This window comes from Chiloscyllium punctatum, chromosome 11 (genome assembly GCF_047496795.1).
Source record: "Chiloscyllium punctatum isolate Juve2018m chromosome 11, sChiPun1.3, whole genome shotgun sequence".
Taxonomy (NCBI): Eukaryota; Metazoa; Chordata; class Chondrichthyes; order Orectolobiformes; family Hemiscylliidae; genus Chiloscyllium; species Chiloscyllium punctatum.
Window position 1 is genome coordinate 49,437,677 of NC_092749.1, and position 24,100 is coordinate 49,461,776.

At 38.3% G+C, this 24,100-nt stretch overlaps 1 protein-coding gene across 10 annotated transcripts in view; it reads left to right on the top strand.

The window, feature by feature from the left end:
* esrrga (estrogen-related receptor gamma a) overlaps positions 1-24,100 on the top strand; it is a 241,379-nt gene that overhangs the window by 77,337 nt on the left and 139,942 nt on the right. For 3 of the 10 annotated variants that reach the window (XM_072580772.1, XM_072580771.1, XM_072580770.1), the window contains exon 2: positions 4,627-4,810. The exons of the other annotated variants lie outside the window; for them this stretch is intronic. In XM_072580772.1, the coding sequence (XP_072436873.1) occupies positions 4,638-4,810 (173 nt within the window). In that variant the 5' untranslated portion in view covers positions 4,627-4,637. The remainder of the gene's footprint in view (positions 1-4,626; positions 4,811-24,100) is intronic. 10 annotated transcript variants of the gene reach the window in all.

Here is a 24,100-nt window from a genome sequence, read left to right on the forward strand (position 1 = left end):
TTATCCTCGATCAGGATCATAAAGATAGATTTCTTGGTCATTATCACATTGCAGTTTGCAGGAAGTTGCTGTGTGCTAATTGTGTGCTGTGTTTGCTGCATTGCTACAGGAGCGACAGTTCAATGTAAGTATTTAATTTGCTGTAAAGCACCTTGATGCGTCCAGTGATTGTGAAAAATGCTATGTAAATGTAAGTCTTTACTTCTATTCTTTTTACAGAGCAGCCTTTTGCTGTGTCCACACCAGGAGGGCAGGGAAGATGTGAAGGCCTGCCTACAGTACTGGCTTCCTGGCATGGCATGGGATCCAGGCAGTTAAACCCTCCCGTGGTGCCTTGGCAAACTGGAGGTTGAGTGTAAAATTTCACATGCCCTCCTTTAAAGTGCCATGATTAAGTCCCTTAAGGAAGTTGCCTGGATCATGGAATAGATACTAGTCTGGCCTGCGCTGAATCCCCCTGAGAATAAAATGGCCATGCCAGGAGCAAGGTCTGGATTCTGGCAGCTTGTCTGCTGGCAATATGTTGGGGTTCTGCCCCCTTGTCTCTATCCTGGGCAAGGCTAGAAAATTCAGCATTAAATGCCAATGTGTATCACATGCTTTAAGATGATAACCTTTGGCATTGCACAAAGATGAAAGTCTTTATGTTACTCAGTTTTTTTTAGTGTGAGAATGTAAATGATGCTACATAGTTACTGTTAAGGATGTCATTTTATTTTGTGGGCTCAGGTGGAAGTAGTGACTGAACTTAATGATAAATTTGGTCACTGATTAAAGTACTGATATTATTTCTGTACATTTTTTCAGGCTGTGGGCTATTGATTGTTTTAATATTAGTAATCGACATGTTGGGATTTGTGAAATATGACACAATATTTGTTGAAGACTGGAATGTAGCATCATGTCTTGTGCATTTTTTCAGCTGACATTTAAAACTTGTTCAAATGCTGCAAAATTAACAAAGCATGTTCACTGTTAGTTTTGTTATCACATCAATAATGTCAACTGACTTTGACAGAAAAGAATGCAAACTTGTTGGATTAGAGTTAATTCAGTAGCAACCACTTGTTTTAATTTGAAATCAAAGAAATGAAGATGTCCACACAATCCTACATTTCAAACAATAATGCAAACTCTTAAATATTTTCCAGCTAACAAATAATTTACCACAGTCAATGTTTATTTGATGATGATACTGAAAATGAAAGAGCTGTGCCTAGACTTAATTTTGACACTGTTGATATGGAATCAAGAAAATCTTTCCAACACTATAAAATGAAACAAAAAAAGCTGCAGTCCAAGAGATTTATTTTCAATGCTGTGCGGCTATAATTGTTAAACTAGCTAAAACGATATACATGTAGAACATCAGGGTGGACAGACTTGCCCTCATTTCCATTGCTTTTCTATGTTCGATCTGGAGGAATGCCTCCTTCAGATGACCTGCTGAGATGGGAAGGGTCAGCAGATGAAGGATTACTGGGAAGAACCAGTTCTGTACCAATTTAATGCAAGATTTCTCTGTGCCGTTCCTACATTCCTGCTCACAGTTTGTTTTATTGTACTGAAGTTGATTGTAATGTTTTGGGGTTAGCGTTTCTTTTTAAACAGGATACATTTACTGTTTAAGTGTAGATAACTTCCAAAGGGTTACCTTAACAAATGGTTCAACAGAATCACTGCAGTATGCTTTCAAACTTGATTGCGACTTTTTTGAGGCAGGGGCTGGTTTCAATTTGGCAAGGTTATTTTTAATATTTTAAAAATAGGTCTGGGATGGTTATCATTACTGATCGACCATTTTTAAAGGGATAATTGAAGTGCTCATCTGGTTTGGATGGTATGCCTCTTGATTATAGCAATTGGGGTCCTATGCTACAGTTAGAGTGCTGATCACATTTATCAGGGACATATGGACAGTGGGCATTAAGGATCCTTAAAGGGACCTCTACTGGTTACCCCCAAAAAACTATTCCAAGACATTTCTCAGGTCACTGCAGGTCTCTGCCTGTCAGATCAGGACGTACTCACCTTCTTATTTGCTGGCCTCCCTCAGTCAAATTTCCCTTTAGCCTGATTCACTTATCTTTCTCAGCATCAGAATGCCTCATTAGACTGTAACTCCATTTCTAACCAACTGCAAATTTATTCAAAAGTAAGTGAACAAAAGTGATGGCACATTGTTGAATGCAATGGACACAGGCTAAACATTCTTCCCTCAAATTATACAGAATAAAAAAAAGTGAAGCAATGCAAATTTGTTGGAACAAAGGCCTTAATTTGAAAGGGTAGTGGGAATGATGCACAATATCCAAAGATGCACCTAAACTCGAGTGACTGAGAGGCGCAGTCAGTTTTCCTGGTGGAAAATAATTTAAATATATTCCTCATATCCCGCTCTGTACTTATCCAGATTCACTATCTGTCCAAGTGACTGTGACTCTGAACCTAATTGGGCCCCCACCTAATTTTAGTGTGACCCTTATTGATAGCTTGAATTGTCACAATAACAATCACGGTGACTGGAAATACTGCGGGTTGAAGCCAGTAGTTCGATTTTTAAACTTTTAAAGACTCCTAACATTACTTTGTAGTGAGTCAGGGGGTGGAGGTGAAGGTGAGGGGAGGGATTAAAATCCTGGTCTGGGTCTCTTGGTATTATCTTCAGTGTTTTCTTTATTCAGTGTAAGCTTGCTGTTGATACTCCTTGGAGTTTCAGTAACAAGCCTCTCTTCCTCATGGTTTATGACAGCCTACACAATTCATTTTTAAAGAAAACTGTGAAAAACAAGTTTCAACTCGTGTTCTCATATCCTCCAAACCAGCTGCTAATATGACACAAAACGCATAAGGTGTTTGTAGTTGAATTGGCTGAATTTAGTGTTTTACTGATTGACCTCCTGGTCAGACATAGCATCTATATTTTGTAGCTACTGTATCAGAAAAGGTGGACCATTTTCTGTGATTGGGCCTGTTTTATAACACCAAGAAAGTAGGCAGTTCCATTCTCTCCAGTTTCACTCAGGAAGGAAAATAATGCACTGAATTGTAAAGGTGTAAGCAAAGTGAAACTATCTCAAAAAGTTTTATTATTCATTCTTTCATGTTTGTCAGTCTTTTGATTTTCCAATACGATTGGAACTTTTCTTTTAATCACTTTTTCCCTTTATCCATAAGAGAACCTTTTTGATCTTTAAATTAAAAAGTAACATTCCAGTGATAACAATAGCTAGTGAATAACTAAGTGCATTCTTTTGATCTGTTCTCAACGTATATTTTTAAACAGTTTATTTTAGATAAGAGCATAGGAAAAATTATTTACATATTTGATAACCATTTTAATTGCACTAAGACTGTGAATGCTATCAGAACTTGAAATAATTCTTTAATATTTAGCGATAACACTTTTGAGCATGTTTTGACGTAACGTGCATGTTTTTCTGTTAAGTGCACATGACCAGTTGGATTTGATAAGACCAAAGACTCTGGAGTCAGTTGTCTGTGTTCTTGTTCACAAAGTTAAATAAAGAATGAACAGTGAGCGATGTACCACAGTGGAAGTGTAGTACTACATAAATGTATTTTCAATGGAAAGTACATACGACAGTGTACTTTAAACTATTTTTCTTCAAGCAGTGTATTTAAACCTGCTAAAGTAAAATATTTTCTTTGTTCCTAATACTTTTAATTCAGTAACTTGTCAGATATTCCTTTTCAGGACTGTTAATGCTTCAGCACAATATCAAAACATGCAAGTAAATTATAGTCTATCTGATTACTGGGGCCATGTTTGGTGTAGAAGATACTGAATTGTCAAAAGAAATCATAAAGTTCTGAAATTACGTGCCAAGAATATTTTAATATAACTCCCTGTTTTGTAAATTGATATGTTTTTAACTGAATCATTCTTTACATGACATTACCTGTGTGTGCAATCTCCCTGTATATTAGATGGTGAGATATTTTGGGGAATGGCATAAGATTGTGAGTGAACCCTTTTCTAACCAAGCCCCAGATGTTGAGATGAGATTTTCGCCTGTTATTCATAGAATCCCTACAGTGTGGAAGCAGGCCATTTGGCCTATCAAGTCCACACTGACCCTCTTGTATAGCATCCCACCCAGAACCAGATTCACCCCACCTACCCAATCCTATCCTTATAACCCTACATTTCCCATGGCTAATCCACCTATCCTGCACGACCCTGGTCACGGTGGGCAATTTAGCATGGCTAATCCATCTACCCTGCATTATCCTGCATCCAATGGGCAATTTAGCTGGCTAATCTACCAACCCTTCACAACCTTGGATACAATGTGCAATTTAGCATGGCCAATCCACCTACCCTGCACGTTCCTGGACATTATGGGCAATTTAGCTTGGCCAATCAACCTAACCTGCACATCTTTGGTCTGTGGGACCATCTGGAGGAAACCCACGCAGACACAGGGAGAATTTGTAAACTCCACACAGACAGTTGCCCGAGGTTGGAATTGAATCAGGTCCCTGGCGCTGTGAGGTAGCCATGCTAACCACTGAGCCACCATGCTGCCCATTAATGGGGATTATTGCTCATTATCAGCCTTGTTACTGCCTAATCTCACATCATTAATATGCACCCACCAGATAGAAGCGAGATGCCAAGAATACCCAGCATAAAAGTCAGAACGGGTGCCTGGAGATTGCATTCACTGCTTGCTCCTCCTGACCTGAATATTGGACATCCCAGAAACAACATCCCAGGGAACGTTGCAGTGGCTACATGTACTCCACATCCATGGACAAATGCCAGCCCCTCCACATCATCGAGGTACATTTCCGATCCATTTACAATATTCTTCTGCACTTTAAAGATGTACTTTGCAGTGCACTGGCCCTGCTCATTGGAATGCTGCTGCAGGAACAGGCAACACCCAGCTCACAGACTGGACCAAGCTGTATCTCAGGGGTGCTTGCTCCACCTCCTAGCATTCATTCATGTCATGCCTACCTGGATGCTGGCAGCTTCCCTGCATTGCCCTGCTTTGTGTTACCTTGTACTGTAGCACTTAGCCTCTCACTTTAAAAGGCTCACAGTACTGCTGTCTCACATCGCTGGGGGTGGATGGGGTGGTAAAGTAGTTGGATAAATGGGCTGAATGAGGACTTGAGGAAGTACAAAGACTGTGGGTTGATGGGGAGGGCTACGAGGAAAGGAATGTTTACATTTGAGGGTTCACCAAGGCAGAGAGTCCAAGCCTGAGACTCAATGTTTGAGGTTGTCCGCTGTTGCTTTCCATCATGCTGTAAAGAACATGTGCGTAATAGAGATGAACATGCAGTGACCACAGCCAGAGTGGGCAGGATAAGTGCTTTGTTCTGTGAGGGAGGAGGCTTTAAATTTTGAACGATGTGAGACTCTTCAAAGTGTAACACCACTACACTTAGCCAAAATATGGGAAGATTCAGCAATTCCCCCTCTCTCAACACACCGTTCAGAGCTGTATCTTCCATCTATTGCTGTTTATGCATTGTGATCATTTGTAATTACTGCTGCTGGACATTAAATTTTCAAGTGATGCATTTTTTGTTCCAGATGTTCCTATAATTTGAGACTATGTTAGCTTGTTGCTTAATATTTTATACAGTATTTGAAATGTGAGTTGATGGAAGTAAGTAATCATCAGACAATATAGCTTTGAGTAAACAATAGTCAATAGTTGTAATAATATATAGGTTTTGTTGATGGCAGCATGCATATAAAGGGAAATTGATATTTCAAGGAATTGTGAGCAATTAGATGAATGAACAATAAACATTGATTGTATGTAGGTCGTGGGTTAGTTAAAATTGGCCTACTTAAGATAGTATACCTGGACAGCAGTAGAGAGAAGACTCCTCCATTGACACCAGGAGCAAAAAGAATTGCTGTAGATGCAGCTTACAGTTTTGCACGACTAAAAATAATGTCCACAATCAATATACTGAAGATAGCTTTCATTACCTCAGACGAAGAAGCAAAGTATCCTGTCTAAGGCAGTGTTGTTGCTCGGAATTCTGACATTTAAATGCGGTGTTAGCTGGTACTTGCTGAACCAAACTGCAACAGCAAGCATTTTGTTTCTTTTCAGGTACCATGCCTAAGGGGGGGTGGTTGCGACCATGGATTTGCATTGATGTGGTCAGTGAATATGTTTGATAGAATACTGCACTAGTTCATTGTTGCCTTTGTCTGGATGATCGACTGGGAAAATCTCACAGTTCCCAGTTGCTGTCAGTATATTGGAAGGATAAATGCTGGTAGTCAATCTGATTGACTGCATTATGAGCACCTGAATTGAAACCAAGTGTAGGCTCCATCAAGCCTGCTCTGCCAATTAATAACAGTATCATTGATGTAATTGTGGCCTTGAATACACTTTCTGACTTATCCCCGAAACCTTACAGCTCCTTGTTATTTATCGTCCATGGCCAACAAGTCCTGAAGCGGGAATAAACCCAGAGCTTCTGGCCCAGATGTAGGAATGCTACCACCATCCCCCTAGTCCTCTTCACAGCAGGTGTTAGGCTAATGAAAATATGTGACTTGGCCGTTGGTAGCCCAGTTCAATTGACCTGCATCTTTCAGAGCTCACAGAAATATGAATAATGGGAGGATTCTACTTAAGGGATTGGATTTTCAAATGTCATTGGGGCCTTGATCCAATATAGACATAATTTCAAAATTGCAGTGCCAAAGGTCATCTCACACAACATCAGCTTATAGACCTATAAGTTTATTTGGAAGCACTAGCTTTTGGAACACTGCTCCTTCAGCAGGTGGCTGTTGAGCAGGATCATTAGACACAGAATTTATAGCAAAAGATTACAGTGTCATGCAACTGAAACAACATATTGAACATTGTTCAATTGTTCATTGAAACATTGTTCAATATGATTTTTAACTTTGTTCACTCCAGTCCAACACTGGCACCACCACAAAAAGGTCATCTCAGGATCCTATGCCTCTTGGATAGTTTTAAATTTTCCAAAGTCTGGCGGGGGTTTCAATTAATGGCCCACTAAGCTCATTTAAGAGCTTGTTAAATGCAGGATTTTCAAAGGGCAAATCGCCAAATCCTAAAGATCTGGTGGGAGTTAATGCCAAGCTGTTGCATTCGTTGTAAGATTATCAGAAAGTTTCTTGTATTTGTGGACAACATGCACTGGGTTAAGAGCTGGACCTTTACTTTAAGTGCATGACCATTTTCCATCATATCAAAGCTGCTGGCCTGCCTGCTGTTCCAGGCAATGCAGCATCATTCCCCATCGTGGATGTTTCTTTTCCACCAAAGCCAGGCTGTCAATCCTACCTCTTGATGTGACTAATTGAGCACCGGGATCATCTCTCTTCTAGTTAGGGTATTTACATTTTAAAACAACAGTGTGAACTTTATAAGCCCATCACATTCTGAATACCACTTCATAAATTTCATTGCAAATTTGTAGACGTCGCCCAGGATCTTAGGCTGAAATGAGGTGAAATTGGTCTTGCATTGTTGTCCAGTGCAGGCAACAACAAATTGACAGCCTGCTTTACATGTCTTCCATTCTCATTTTTCATCAAAGTCAATTGAAAAGAATATCAGGTGGAGTGTAAAATCAGCTGACAATTCACTATTGTCCATTTTGTGTTAAATGACAAAGGCCAATTTAACCCTCCAGGACTCTTTGACAATGTAGTTCTGTAACTCATTGCAGGTAAAACAGAATAATGTATTTTTTTTGAAAATTCATTTTGTATTGATGTTCATCTGGTTATGTTTTGAATTGTGCAAAAAATAGAATCAAATTAATGAGTTACCTATCCTTAAAGTAAGGTATCACTGGTTATTAGATTAGCTACAAAAAACATTGTGGCATTCCCCTAACATTTCCCTCACCACCACACATCACATGGGCAATACCGATAATTTATCTATGAAAAAATGAAAAGGTAACTATGAGCCCTTTTCCCACTGTGGATAAATGAGGTATTTAGCTCATGTTAAAAATCTACTCTTGTGCCATCAGCTATTGAATGCATTTAATATATTATGAAAGGAGGTCTCATACAAGAACAAAGTCCTTAGTGCTGGGAGAGTGCAAAGTGCACTAACTAGAGAAACACGAAACCAGAGAGAAATTTACTTTCAGCAGAAAGGCAATAGCGATGGTTTTTGGTGTAACTTAAGACCCTGACTGGAAGGAAATGTGGAATAGAGAAGAGAACGGTTACAGTCGCAATGATAAAGACTAAAGAATGGATTGTGGAGCAGAAGAACCTAAAACTAGTTCAGGAGGAATGACCGAAAAAAAATGTAGTTCCAAAGACATTTCAAAATTTCCTTATCCTTTAATGATCTTCTATTCCAACATAATTGCTGAATGCATGTAAATTATCTTGTGGGACAGTTTAACTTTCACTATATTTCTTGTTTAAGAGCAATGCTAAAAATATAGTTTAATAGAGGACTGGGTAATGAAATAAATAGTGCACCATGTATGCTTACAACATTAATTTTTCTTTATTTTGTTTGCTAAGGAGTGCACAACCAAAACCAGACTAGCGTTTGTACCAAGCATCCCCATGTCATGATTAAATGATCAGATAAAAGTTGAAGGCACCTCTGTTTTGTAGATAGCTTTCAGAAACAATATTCCCTTTAAGCTGCATGGCATGTAGCAACCCACAAATCCCCATGTAGTCATACACATGGTCTCTTTAAATTTAATATATGTATGGTGGCATAAAAATATTTAACACCTTTTGAGAAACTGCCCAGGCGTGCAAACACAAACAAGAGTTGCTCAGAATAACATGTTTCCCTATAGCAATGTATATTTTTTCAAAGCAAGTATTAGCAGTGAACTTTGTGACTTCTAAATATCCTATTTTAATCAATAAGTGGAATAAGAGACAACTTATAGGTCCCTTTTTGTACAGTGGACTCAAACCTAATAGCTGAGTTGAAACTGCTTAAATTTATTCTTTGCCAAATATAGTGAGCAGAGGGAGAAGATTTTCATCTCATCAGTCTCAGCTACGTCAGTCTCAACCCAAAGAAGTAAAGATAGTGTGATATTCATTTGAACGTTTCAGATGTTTTTGGTCAGATTGCACTCCTTTATTCAACAGGCATCTTTTCCTCATAGACTCTGTAGGACTTTGATTCATTAAAAACTCTGTTACCGCACATGAATGCATGCCTCAATATGCCATAGCAAGTGCTATAGTGTGCACGCAGTGGGAGCATCAGTCCTCAAAATAAATCAGGTTCTCCTCATGTAAACACCATGACAGCCTTTAGGCATTTTAACAGAGTAAAACACTGCAACTCTTAAGTTATTCAGAATGAATGATTTGAATTGGAACTGAGTTCCATGTAAACTGAAGTTAAGAGGCTTATTTCCCAAGCTGTTCTTTATTAGCTGAAATTATTGTCCACCAATTGTGCACATTACAGCTACACAGCATGCTGCTGCCACAGAAATTCTAAACAGGAAAAAATGTAGAAGCAACTGAAGTAGCAGGGCATAGAGTTCAAATGTAAAAAAAATATTGCCGACACAGTTTTACTATACCTCCTGCAAAATTGAGGCATTTGTTCAGGTACCCAATTATAGTAATGTGGTATGCAGTACCTTGGTAGGTGTTTCTATACCAAGCCAGAAGAAACAATTGTAATCCTTTAAATGCACTTAAGAAATTGATGTTACAGCCTCACAATCTGTTGCAGGACTTGCTTCCTGGCTGATTGCAAGCATTTCTATCTTAATTGGATCACTGGAATGTGATCTGTATTTTGGTTTTAAGATTATGTAAGACTGTGACTTTGTTGTGACAGCCTAAAACAGATGCTGAATTGATGGATATTCTGACCCTTAATGTAGATAAGTGGTATTTGCAAATCTATCCACATAGATCCTTGGAAAAACTGCATTAAAAAAGACAGTGTCCATCTTGTGCAGGAAGTTTAACTTAATTTTCATTTCTTTAATTTAATACCATAGCTATACAGAACTGCCATAGATCGCCCCAACAGTTTTTGAGATGAATTGTTTATTAATCCATTTTTAAATTGTACTGAAAGTGGATTTATAGCAATGACATATTTATGGTATTGCGTGTGGTATTTTGTTAAGTCATATTGATTTGTAAGTCATCGAACCCTAAAGGACAACATATTTCCTGTTGTTATTTAATATAACCCCATAACCAAAACTAGTCATAAAGTATGTGACTGTTGCTCCAGTTAGCTTTGATTCACGCTCCTTACTGAGATTGAATTTTCAGAGTCTAGTGGGGGTGGGGGGGTGGGTGGGGGGTGTAGCGGGGGTTGGTATGAAGGCTGAAGAGCTCAGGATTTATGCTGCCAGCCAATGTACCAGTTTCTTTTAACCATCCCAATCTGGACCTAATTTTCCTGGATGGAGATGGAATAGGAGCTGGAAGGGGTTGTTGAGCAGCACAATGGCGCAGAGGTTAGCACTTCTGCCTCTCAGCACCAGCGACCTAGGTTTGGTTCCAGCTTTGGGTACCTGTCCATGTGGAGTTTGCACGTTTTCCCTATCTCTGCATGGGTTGTCTCTCGGTGCTCTAGTTTCCTCCCACAGTTCTCATATATGCAGGTTAGGTGGATTGACCATGCTAAATTGCCAATAGTGTCCAGGGATGTGCAGGCTTTGTGGATTATCCAGGGTAAATGAGATTGATTTGGGGTGGCGGGGGGGGGGGCAGTGCAGGGTCTGGAGGGATGCTTTTTGGAGGGTCAATACAGACTCAGTGGCCCAAATGGCATCTTTCTGCACTGTAGAGATTCTGTAGTTGTACAGCACAATTGGCTAATTTAAAGAAGATGATTCAGTTGGGGCCTATTAAGGCTCATATCTGCATTTCTAATTTGCTTCCAAGGCCATTAGTCATTCTGATAATGAGTTATCGGACTCGAAACATTAACTCTGCTTTCTCCCTGAGAGGCTGCCGAAACTGTTGAGTTTTGCCAGCAACTTCTGTGTTTGTTTCAGATCTCCAGCATCCAAAGTTTTATCATCAGTTGGCAGCATGGGGCCTCACAGTGGAAGACTGGGTTGGGATTTGGAAAAAATATTCGAGGTAAGCTTAGAGGCCTACCTGGCCATGCCTGCTTCATCTGCAGCTGTAGGCTGCCTTGTGCAGGACCTTTCCCTCCAGAACAGTGTCCCAGGTTTCTTGTCAACATTTTGCATTTGAGAAAGTTAGAGGGGGTACCTCAAAATGGAGGCACTGTGTCTCACTCACCTGTGCTACAAGTTGTTGCTCCTTCTCATTTCCTCTGAGATTGAGAGCCTTCTATTGCTCCTTGATATTCGAGAGCCAAAAGGCCGAATAGCCTGCTCCTGCTCCTATTTTATATGATTTTTTTTTAATCCAACACCCATTTCTCAATGTTCTCAAGCCTGTGGGGGATAATCTTGCTCCCAGGTTTATTTTAACAGGAGCATTCTTGAATTGACAGCTGCTCTAGACTCTTAAGCCAGAATGTTCTACAATCAGTTCTGCTATAACGTGTTTCTTCAACACAAAATGGCTTTAATGCAATTGAAGAATTTAGATATTATTTGTAGAAGGCAAACTCTCCTTACCTGTGTTGGCTTTAACGTGATTCTGGTCCCACTGATTTAAATGGCACGGCTATTGCGCGATTTTCTTATAAAGTGAGATTGCATGTGAATGGAACTACAAGTATTATATCTGAACTGACTGTATTTGCTACCTGGGTTGTAATTTTGAAGAGCTAGAGGAAATTTCATATCATGGATGTAAATGCACTGTCTTAATAATAAGCTTGATTACTGACACATTTTGTGATGCCAGGGAGGGTTTTAAACTTAGCTGAAAATGTGTTGCTGGAAAAGCGCAGCAGGTCAGGCAGCATCCAAGGAGCAGGAGAATCGACATTTCGGACATAAGCCCTTCTTCAGGAATTAGGGTTTTAAACTTAGGTAAGAAAATGCCCGATTCTGGGTATCCCACTCCTGAACCCTGCACCCACTATGTGCATTGGGGTAAAATGCAATGGGTTGTACTTTGCATATCCGTGTTGCATGAAGACAGCTAGATATAGCTGCCTTCAAGCAGTCAATTTTCATAATTGGGATGTCCAACACATGTATTGTGGGTGTTATATCTTTCAGGAGAAGAACCAATGCTGCCAGAGTTCTTTGGGAGGGTATCCTTCTGAAGAGATAAATGTGCCCTTTTAGATGGGCCCAGTGCTATATTATCACTCTGAGTAGGTCCAGAGATTCTTTTAAGTGAGATTCAGCACCATGTGGGAGAGGTAAAACACCCTTTAGAATTGTTGAAGGCAGTCATGAATATGTATAAAAGAGAAAGGATGAACTTGTTGGAACATTCAAATTGATTGGAACTGACATGTTGTTTAGGGGACGTCAAGCCATCAAAGGAGCTGTCACAATATTAAGTTAACTGTCAAGTTAAATCTCCTCACCTTTAAATTGTTTACACAACTGTTGTGTATTAACCAAAAAGTATTTGCTATTTAATTGGTTGTCATTATGAACTTTGTGCTGATTCCAAAACCCATCCTTATCACGATGGGGCATCTGTCATTAACAATTGGATTGGCAGCTCTGAACACTTTAAAAAAATTTTTAGAAGTGGGGCTATAAATAAAAATGATTATTAGTTGACCCTTTGTACTAAATGTCCAGAATTTCTCCTCTGGGGTCAGGAAATGCAGATATGAGCCTTAATAGGCCCCAACTGAATCATCTCCTTTAAATTAGCCAGTTGTGCTGCACAGCTACAGAATCTCTCCTCAGTTCTGTCTTAAATTATTATTTTTAGAAGGCATTAAGTAATTAGAGAATTTTGTTTTCACTATCAGCCAGAATGAATCTTTAAAAATATTATCGATTAACTAATAGTTAATTAACTATCTATTTGAGTGGAGATTTCTCCTTCCTGTAATGTGAGCAATGGCAAGAAGAGTGAGAAAATATTTTCATAGAGTCATAGAGTTTTACAGTGTGGAAAGAGGACCTTCAGTCCATTGTGTGTATGCTGGTCATCAAGCATCTATCTACTCTAGTCCCATGTATCAGCACTTGGCCTGTAATCTGGAGGCTCTAGCACTTTAAGTTTTCATCTAAATACTTCATAAATGTTGTGACGCTTCCTACCTCTACCACCCCTTCATGCGGTGAGTTCCACATACCCATCATCCTTTTAGTGAAATAAATTCTGTCTTAAATCCTTTCATCTACGTTAAATATATGCTTGGTTGGTTATGATGAGAGTGAAAAAAAAATTGGAATCTCAATTTTGAGAAAATGTTTTGTGATTTCTTTTTACGTAAATAATGACTTTAGATTCTCACCATTGAGTGGTGACAATCTTATTTCTTTGTATGTACATCTCATTAAAATAACAACTTGCCTTATTTATACTCCATTTCTAACTCTCCTTTCCTGAGAAACTAGATGCTGCAAATTCATGTTAATCTGAATACCTAGTGGCTGCAGCTCACCAAATGCTTGCCCTGGCCAATCCTGAACTACATCTTCTGCACAATCCCCCTGCCTGCTCCATCCTACCCAACTTTTAATCTACGCAATTTGCCATAGTCAATCTACTAGCCTCACCATTTCATCATGGAGGAGACAGTGAGGTCTACCGATGCTGGAGATCAGAGTTGAGAGTGTATTGGTGGAAAAGCACAGCAGGTCAGGCAGCATCCGAGGAGCAGGACAATCAATGTTTCGGGCTGGAGCCCTTCATCCTGATGTGCTATGCTTTTTCACCAACATACTCTCAACTCACCATTTCATCATGTCTGTTCTCAGACCAAATCACACATTGCTTCTCCTCGTCAATACTCTGTCATTCAGGAACATTCATAACGGGCACGTCTTTTGCCAGGTCACTTTGTATGCAGGGACACATACACATCTGGCAGATCTAAAATTTCCTGACCCCAGAGCAGAAATTCTGGACATTTAGTACAAAGGGTCAACCATTTGAGACAGAACTGAGGAAGAATTCCTTTTCTCAAAGTAATTAGCCTTTGGCATTCTCTACCCCAGAGAGTTTGAATAGCTGAATATTTTCAAGACTGAATTAGATAGATTCTTAAACTAAAGAGTAGTCAGATTTATGGGAAACATGCAGGAAAGTGGAAGTAAGGCCAAAATCAGAGCAATACTAATCTTCACTATTGAATGGTGAAGCAGTCTTCGGGGTGATATGGTCCACTGTTGATACTATTTCTTGTTCTTAATATAAACTGTGTAATCGTTATCAATTTTCTTTCTCTTATAATATGTACAGTCTTTTCAAAAAATTGATATGACTTGTCTCTTTTGCCCTTGAAATTAACGTCTGTGATAATGATTTGAAAAAAATAATACAGGGAACCAGTTGGTGAAGGTTGATTGAGCTTCCACAATACCAGGCTTGTTGTATGTACTGTGAACCAGCATCAAGGGCAATGTGCTTTTAGTCACATGGGATTGCAAGTTGTGTTTAAGGACAGCTTCAATTGTGTCCAAATGATGAATGTGGGGTTTATTTACTACCCGTCCCTCATTCTACCTCAGGTGTAGCTGAAACATATGTAAGACAAAGAGTATAGTCACAGCATTATCATGAGGTAAAAACAGAAGAAGAAAGGAACTAGTTATCAGGATAATCATCCAATGATATGATTTAGTGGTATTTGTTCTAAGCCTGATAAATAGGAAAGGCTGTTTCTGCTAGATGTTGCAAAATTTTTCCACCAAATACCAATAAATTACAAGCTGTGTAAAGCATAGTGTCAGGTCTGTGGCAGTGCACATGTTGGATAGTTGTGATATTTGCGTGGTATTTTAATCCTCAACATATGAATTAATATTCCTGCCTTGGTGTCTGAAGGTTTTATCTTTTAGGCTTTAGACCACCCTTTCTTCTTAATGGGTTCTCGTTATGGCAAATGTGATAACAGGACAGGGGAAATGAGTTGCTCTTGAGTTTTAAAAATCATCTCACCTTTTTCTTTATAGAAGAAGTACAAGCACTTGATTGTATTGCTGGAATAATCACCTCTTTGAAACATATATATATTTGCTGTTTAAGATCTTGTAACTTTATTTATTATATAAAATATATAATAAAAGTTTTGGTGTTCTTCCTGAGCTTGCATTTAGATTATAGTAGAATTCATGTTTTTTTTAAAATCTAGTCACTTTGCACGTTTTTTCGTTTTCCACTCTGAAGTTCTAAAGCACTATTGTGTAGAAATGTGCTGGTGTTTTCATTGATTAATCATAGTTTAATAATTTTCAACCAGTTGAATGATCTTTAATCATTTAATTTACCTGTCATTAAGTCAGCGAGTGGCCATTTGATCCAGCTGTTTAAGTGCTCTTATATTTTAAAAGGGACACTACATTATGATAAAATCAGCACCATATTTCCTTTGAACATTCTGGCTGAGACTTTAAATTGTGGCCACATTTCCCTGTTCAGGTGGCTGTAGATCCCATGACACTTTTTTGAAGAAGAGCAAGGGAGTTCTCCCCAGTGCCTTGGACAATGCTTATCACTCAATCATTGTCACAAAAGCAGATTATCTGAGCACTATCGCATTTTTGTTTGAAGGAATTTGCTGTACACATCTTGGTTGCTGTGTTTCCAAAATTACAACACTGACTGTATTTTAGAAATACTTTGTTGGCTGTTAAGCAGTTTGAGATGCTGTGTTCATGTAAAACACTCTATGTAAATGCAAACTTAATTTATCTATCCATTTTTTTCCTCTTTCTTTCTCTATTCCCTTTTCTCTATCACCGTCTTTCTCTATATCTCCCTCTCTTTTACCCTTTTTCTCTCTACATACCTTTCTTTCTTGCTTTCTTTCTTGTTTCTTTCTTGCTTGCTTTTCCTTTTTCTCTTTCTTTTACTCTTTCTTCTGTCTTTCCTTTTCCTTTTTAATCTATGTTTTCAGTAAGTAAGCTGTTAAAGCTGCATAATAAAAGCCAGTTGCTGCAGTTGGTCTTTCTAAAAGGTGGAGTGATTGACCATGTTTCGTACACTCTGCAGTGCCATTTGTTCTATATATTGAAAACTGTTCCATGTGATCAACTTAGAATAACTAAGACAAAAATGATCATTCTAATGCAGGAGAAGAAATTATGTTTTCTTGAAACATGACAATTCTCAAAAACATTCTGTAAAATGAATACATCTGGCAAAATGTAAATTTACTTTTCAAGGTATATAGAAATAAAGTGCTGATCTTAACAATTTATACATTGACAATTACTAACCTCAGTAAGTGAATTTTGTGTTGAAAAATTACTGGAGTGAGTGATACCAACTACATTAATAATCCCAAATACCTGGGTCATTTAAAGAAAAAATGTTTTGACTCTTTAGTTTAAAAAGGTATATAGAATTTTTGACATTTAAATAATTATTTTGCTGGTTTTATCATCTAGCTGTAGCTGTGTTTTGAGAGTAATGGTATATAATCACTCACAATTTGTGTAATGAATTCAGAAACACAGTATTTTGTTTGGATTAAGAATTACAGCACATTTATGTATTATTTATGCATTTAATGACTAAATACATTATTATAATTATATGCTTTATGCCTGCTCTCTCAGTAAGTGGAAATAAAGAAAAACATTATGTAGGTTTGGTTCCAGACAAACCTGTGAAATGGGCTTGCAGTTATAGAAGGAGCAGAAGTCAAAATCTTTTGTCTTTAATACATCGTGGGAGCTTAGTTAGAGGGCTGCAGTCGATTTACTAAACTGAAGTGATTCAAAGAGAATGACTTAGAGGTAATTTATAAATATGTTTGTTTGGTGCAAGCTCTCTTCTTGTATTTGTAAATACTACTTTCAATGTCTTCCTTTTTTTTGCACTCACTTTTGGTTCAGCCACTCAAACTAAACCAACCCAATGCCAATTCTCACCTGGCATAATAGTTTCTGTTTTGCCGGTGCCTTGTCAAATTTGATTCAACAACACAAGGGTTTTAGATTAGCTGAGATGTTAGCATGCTGGCCTTCCTGTGCTGCCACCGATAGTTGTAGATCTGCTGACCCACTTGACGCGCAAATTGATGATAATGCTGAAAGAATAAGAAATTGCAAGCGGCAGTCACCTTTATTCATTCAGGCTCGTCCATTTAAAAACAAGGAGAATTCCCTTCTCCTCTTGCTGCCTTGCTGCTAGTTCTGTTGTGTTGCTGCCAGCTTCCTGCCGTGTGATTACGGCCTGGCTATATTGGGTAGTTCCTGCAAATTTTGACTCAAATGGCTTTGCAAACATGCCACAAATTTCAATAACTGGCACCACTGTTTCCAAAGACAGACCATTTATTAAGTCTAATATTGTTTATTTATTAAAACTAAACTGGTAGGGAAAATATACATTCTTTCGAAAACAATGTAAAGCTTCTCTTATCATAAGTAAGGAAATTCATTGCAAGCAAAGGTGGTTATCAAAAGAAAAATTGATAATAATACATAGATCTATCTTGAACCAGTAAATAATTCATAAATATGCACGGTATTAGTGTGTTCCACTGTTGCACTTAAACTCAAGTAGTAAAAGCTAAGGACAGATAAAAATCAGCAGCATATAATACAATTGATTTACTTGGAATTTGGTTTCAGGAAGCCAGCGGGCCAATAATTTGTCTAAGCCTCTTCTCAGCAAAGCCTTTTTCATATAAAATAATAAAGACAAAAATATTTTAATAGTACCTTCCTTCGCTCTTTGCTGTCATCCTTCAACCAGCCCTACAAGGACACATGTTTCTAGATAGGCCAGCAGCTTGGTCCACTGTTTTTTTTTTCAAATGATTTTCCCATGAGATAATTAACAGGCCTCAATTTTTTTTTTATATCTGAGCTACTTCCAGCTTTTTATATCTAACCCTGCATTCTCTGCCACCATGGATCACTAATGAAGAGAACGCAACAGCCGAGCCATTCCAAACTTCGTACTCGTTAGGAATTTGACTAATATGCTTTAAAGGAAGGTACAGGTCAACTAGAATCCAAACTACAACAGAGTTGAGTAGAGTGACCTGACAGCCTAAATATAAATACTGACTGACCTTCAGTCTGAGAACACTAAATCCTGTCACCTCAGAATTATGACAACCAAACCATTTCGCCAATGAAAGTCAGTTGACAGTTTTTAAAATTGACAATGACATTTTTTTGTTTGATATTCAATTCTGGAATGAGCAGATTTTATTTCCACACGTTTGTCCCTGATTTTACTTTTAATAACAATTGAGTTAATCCATATGGAAACTATTTACCTACTCTCTTTATTTGAGAGGGCGGCATGAAATTAGAGGCAAGTTGTTACTGTTTAGTCAAAGAAAAACGTTTGTGCAGCACAGTAAACGGACAGGGATTTATCTTCTTCCTTTACTGAGATGGATGGAGCATGACTCCATTCAATCCCACTTATTAAAATGACCACTGTAAATTGATCACCTGTGACTGTCTTTTTGTATGCACTTAAATATTTTGTTGAACCATTCATCAATATTTTGAGTATCTCCAAAATTTTCAGCATGGACACAATGCACTTCGAAAGAAATAAGCATTGTGAGAGATCCCACTAAAGCTATCTAGTTTTCTTCAAATCATCCTGTCTGTCCAGCAGCTGATGGCTTCTCCTCTGTTTTTCCATTAAGTCCTAGATCCCCAGGGTTCTGTCATTTTTATTTTATTTTATTGGTGGTACTACAGTCAGTGGTTCTCTGAGTTTTCTTTCCTTGCTCCATCTAAACGACACATTCACCATCATACTTTTCCAGTTACATGGATTCCCCAATATGTCAAAATCAATATTTAATATATAACGGTGTCACCTATTCTTACTCATTCTTTCACAGGATCACAAGTGTGTGGCACTCAGCAGCTCTTCCACTCTTTCTCACATCTACAACCTTTGGTTATAGGCTTTATTATAAAAAGCTTTTATTCTCAAGGTTGAGCTTACCTGATTGTTCATTCTCAATTTATTTTATGTACAGTGTTATAGGTGTCCAGCGCAATGAACCCTGATCCTTTACCTTGGTTTCTCACTTTTAAGAAATAAGATTAGTCTTTTACTTGTTCTAAATCATCTTGTAATTTAAAAAAAAAATTATTTCACTATTCAAGTAATTTTATTTTATAATTTGATTCGTGTGAAGACTTAGGAACTGCAAATTAGTAACAGGAACTCTGATCGAAGTTTTTTTAGTTCTATATCACTGCCATCACTAATTAATCACTTATTTTTCTCAGGATGACCAAGGAAGATAAAAAGTTGATGTCCATAAACCGTGTGTATCTATTGCCAGTAATTTCTTAAATGTTCAAATCATTCGTATTGTTCAGTCTCAAAATGCATTGGTCAATGTATATCTAAGTATTCATTTCTGTTGTGATGATGCTATGGTTTTAAGAGATGTATTTTGCCCTTCTTTAAATGAAGACAGGTTGAGACAGAGGTGATGAATAGTCTGCTCAGAGGCAATGAGGTAAACAGTTTGTGAGGCATTGGGTGTTTTCTTAAAGGTGGAACAATAGAAGCAGCCCCAATGGGTGGCGTCAAGCTCCCACAGAACAAAGATTTTCTGTAGTTGCTGGGTCTTGAAGCTGGATGTGGAAGCTCTTTTTTTTTGTTACACCTAAAAGCTATGGTTCTCTCCCTGCTACTAGAATTGCATGTGAGACAATCTATTTTACTGACTTTGTCTTTGCCAAGGGTGTGCTTATGGGATGCTACTATATTGGAACAGTTAATGAATAGTTTATGATTTTGTTATTAAGTATTTCAGTGGAGTTACAGTTAAGCCAATTCTTTGCTTTCATTTTAACTACAGTGTGTGAATTAAGTATGTTTTGCTTCAAGCCTGATAGTTTGACCAATTGAATTGCAGCTGGAACACAGCACCTGTCATTTTGCCTTCAAAATAAGTTAAGATCTAGGTTATTTCTTTGACATGTTTTGAGGGGGATCATCTGCCTTTAGGGAACATTTAAGAAGACTCATCGCAGCAAGAAGTTAATTCTGAATTTTAAATTAATTCTGGATTAAATTTGCCATGCTACATATACATGCATTTATATTTATCTTATCTAAATGAATCTTCACCACACACTTCAAATAAGTGTGCTAAAATGAAGAGACTAATAGAAGAAGGGATGGTAGAAAAATAATGAGGTACTGGGTATAGCCAAGAGCATGAAGCACACACCAGGGAATTCTTAAAGAAATGGTAGAAATTAAGGTGACACTGGCAGAACCAACTGACTGCTCATTGATAACTGAGAAGATGCATAGAAACAGAAAAGTTGCAATTAAATACTGTGAAAAATGTGGCAGAAGTGTTGAGTTGAGGAATTAAGTATTGAATTGTGTTAAGTTTGTGTTACATGTTTAAAGCATTGATGAAATGATTGAATAATATGAAGAAGCAATTTTGAAGTTATTTGCTGCCTTAATTTACTGGATTTTAGTGAGATAATGAAAGTTATGTACCATGTTGCTTTCCACAAGGCACTTTGTAAGCATCTTATAGTAGCTTCTCACCTCGCCTCTTTGCTGCAAGAAGAAAAATAAAATTTAACACACTGACACTTAATTCCTTGAGGAATAGGCATGGGACTTTAAGACCCAGAAGGTTGCCATTTTCTGGCAATATGGGTTGTCAGACACTTGTCCTCATTCCCCTCTCAGTCCTGAATGAGCTGATGGGCAGCAATTGGTGTGTAACCTTGCTGGTCAGGGTGACGGGGCATAGATCACCACCTATTAGAAGATAGAACCCACACTCAGGAAACGAATGGAAAATTCTGTCAGTTGTCTCCAGATTAAATTGTAGCTTTGCAATTAAGTTTGCAGCAATCAAGAAACAGATACTAGCAGATTTGTGACTGGTTAAAGGGTGTGTCTAGCAGGCAAAGTTGGCTCCTTGGTGGAATTGGAGTCAGTAGAAACTGCTTTTCTTGTCTGGGAATCTTTCTTGGATAAGGGAAAAGGATGAGCTGTTGCATTGAACCCAGCGGTAGCTGCCCAGGGAGATCAAGGCTTGGCTGTCTGTGGGAGGGAAGTTGGTAGAAATTCCAGGGATTTGGAGAGTTAGATATGTGGGATATGGTATCAGTTCCAAATCAAAATCATATTGTTGGATAGGCAGAATGATGCTGCTGGTTTGTGGGAAGAGGTAGTCTGTCCAGGTGCTCTTTAAGTATGACGTTTGGACCTTCAACACCAAGAGGTAATGGTGGGGTCAGTGACTTTCTGCTTGCCTCAGTGCACAATTGGTTTAGCCACTTGCTTATGCATAGTTAATTAACTATCCACTGGACACTTAGCCTTCTCTGAGCAGAAATCCTGCTCATTTCAGTTCCTGTAGTTGGGACACAAATCCATGCAATACGATATGACATGTGAAGGCTTACTTAATTAGAAGCAGCAAATAAAACTAGCTCAACAGCTAGGATAAGTTCCCATAATTTGTACTGGGGCTGGATAATGGATGGACTTCCCAATGTTCTGTTTGTGAACTGGAGAATATTTTTGTAGGGAGTAGGGTGTGCTGGCTAGATAACAGCCAGAGAGAAGTTAAGAGTCAACCACATTGCTGTGGATCAGGAGTCACATGTCGGCCAGATTTTCTCTCCTAAAGGGCATTAGTGAACCAGATGTGTTTTTAAAACAGTGCTTACATGGTTTTATATTGCTTTTTATTTAAGACTTTTTAAAATTGAATTTGAATTTCGTCATCTGCATGGTGCAATTTAAACCCATTCCCCAGAATATTAAGCCTCCTTGACTTCTGAATTATTCGTCTAGTTGCATTACCACTATGCTCCTATCTTCCTTTATGGACTTTGCCAATGTAAATTGCTAAATATTATTTTGAGCGAAAAAATGTCTAGCAAATTGGAGGAAAGTCAGTGCTGTTTTCTGTATGATGATGGTGATATAGTGGTAATGTTATTGGCCTGGGATTTTAGAGTGCATAGGTACATGGGTTCAAATCTCACTATGGCAGGAGGTGAAATTTTAATTCAGTAAAACAAAAATCTGGAACTTAAAAAATAAGCGAGTGAAGTGCAAAAACTCACCTGTTTTACCCATATGCTGTTAAAGAAGGAAATGTGCCCTTATTACCTGGTCGGGCCTACACACAGTTCCTGTCCCACAAGAATGTGGTTGACTGTTAACTGCCGTCTGAAATAACTGAGAGAACCAATCACTTCAAGTGCAATTAGAGATGGATCACCAATGCTGGGCTTGCCAGCAATGCCCACGTCCCATGTAAGAATTTCAAAAGGGTGCAACTTTTTAATGCATTTTAAAAACAGGTTGAAATTCTAATGCAATCTGATATAGTTTCAAAATTGCTCATTGATCAGAAGTTTAAAAGAAGTCCCTGCTCTGAGATTGATTGGTGGAAACTTTCAAAAAGGAACTGGATACATATTTTCTTTCGGGATAAAACATTACCTTTGAGGCAAGGTAGTGATAATTTAGAACATAAAGAAACTGTAGGACAAGGTTGGGTTGCTGCACTGGTTGACTCAGTAAACATAATTTGAAACTCAATGTATCTCATTTCAAAGATTTATGGATTCAGCCTATACAGCATTTCAACATTACAGGTTCTGTATACGCACAGAATGCACAGCAGATCAAATTCTCCCCTGAATGCTGATCGAACTAAATATGTTTACCTGCTTACCTCTCTTACTGATTGTACAGAATGCCCCACTCATTCACATGCTCTTCACCATAACCAGAATTCTGCATTTTGCATTACTTCCGGATACATTGCACCACTCATTGGTAATCTCTTCCATCGTAGGCACTACATTACATGGACTCCTTGTTCACTGGGGAAGTAAGTGAGCAGCTTTATACTAATGATTTTCAGATTGAACTAGCAGGCTATTCCCACGTGCCAAGGGAATCCTAATTGACCATAAATATTGCAATGTCTCACTAAACATTACCTGTCCTATCCTAAAATAGTATGTACATTAACATAATGGTATTGACTCCATATACTTAATAACATTGGTCATACCTTACAAATGCTATTCACATTAATGCTCCAAAACATGTACACAGTGCATTAAGATTTTAGATCCTGGTTGTGTCCATCTCTATAACATCTATCATTGGAAGCTACACTTTCAGCTGCTTAAACTCAAATCTTGGAATTTACACTCTAAACTTCTTCATCTTACTCTCCTTCTGCAAGTCATTCTTTAACTCCTACCTAGTTGACCAACCTTTGGCCATCTTTCATAATATCCTATCTCTCTGTGTCTCAATGAAAAAATGTTTGATTATGTTCCCGTGAAGTACTTTAAGATGAGTTTGCAACATGAAGATATTTATATCAATGTACTTTGTTGTGTGTCAATGCCAGGAGCATTATTGCTGTTTAATGTTTGTAAAATAGTGTGTTCTATCTTATTGTTAATTGCAGTATCACATGGTATCAAAGGCAGAATTCTCCACTCCCCTTGAACTATGTGGGATGAGAAAGTTGACAAAATAGGTTGAAAATGGAAAAATTAGGTTTTTGACTTTGAGAAAAAATTCTTATTTTCCCTTTCAGATTTAAATAGTGAGTTCAGAAACTGACTAATGAGTGGTGACTTCCATGTAACATTTGCCTGAATGCTGTCATTTCTGTCCAGCTCCCAATTATCTCCTTTCCCAAGACAGGTGCCAATTCCTGACAGGAAAGTTAGAGCGGTAGATTGGAGTGGTGCTGGAAAAGCACAGCAGGTCAGGCAGCATCCGAGGAGCAGGAAAATTGACGTTTCGGGCAAAAGCCCTTCATCAGGAATATAGCATTCCTGTGTGAAGGGCTTTTGCCCGAAACGTCAATTTTTCCTGCTCCTCGGATGCTGCCTGACCTGCTGTGCCTTTCCAGCACCACTCTAATCTAGACTCTGGTTTCCAGCATCTACAGTCCTTGTTTTGACCAAGTTAGAGCGGTAACCTGGCGGCAGTGCTCGTGGCATGTTTTCTGGACCTTCATCCAACCCTGTCTTCACCATAATGTCC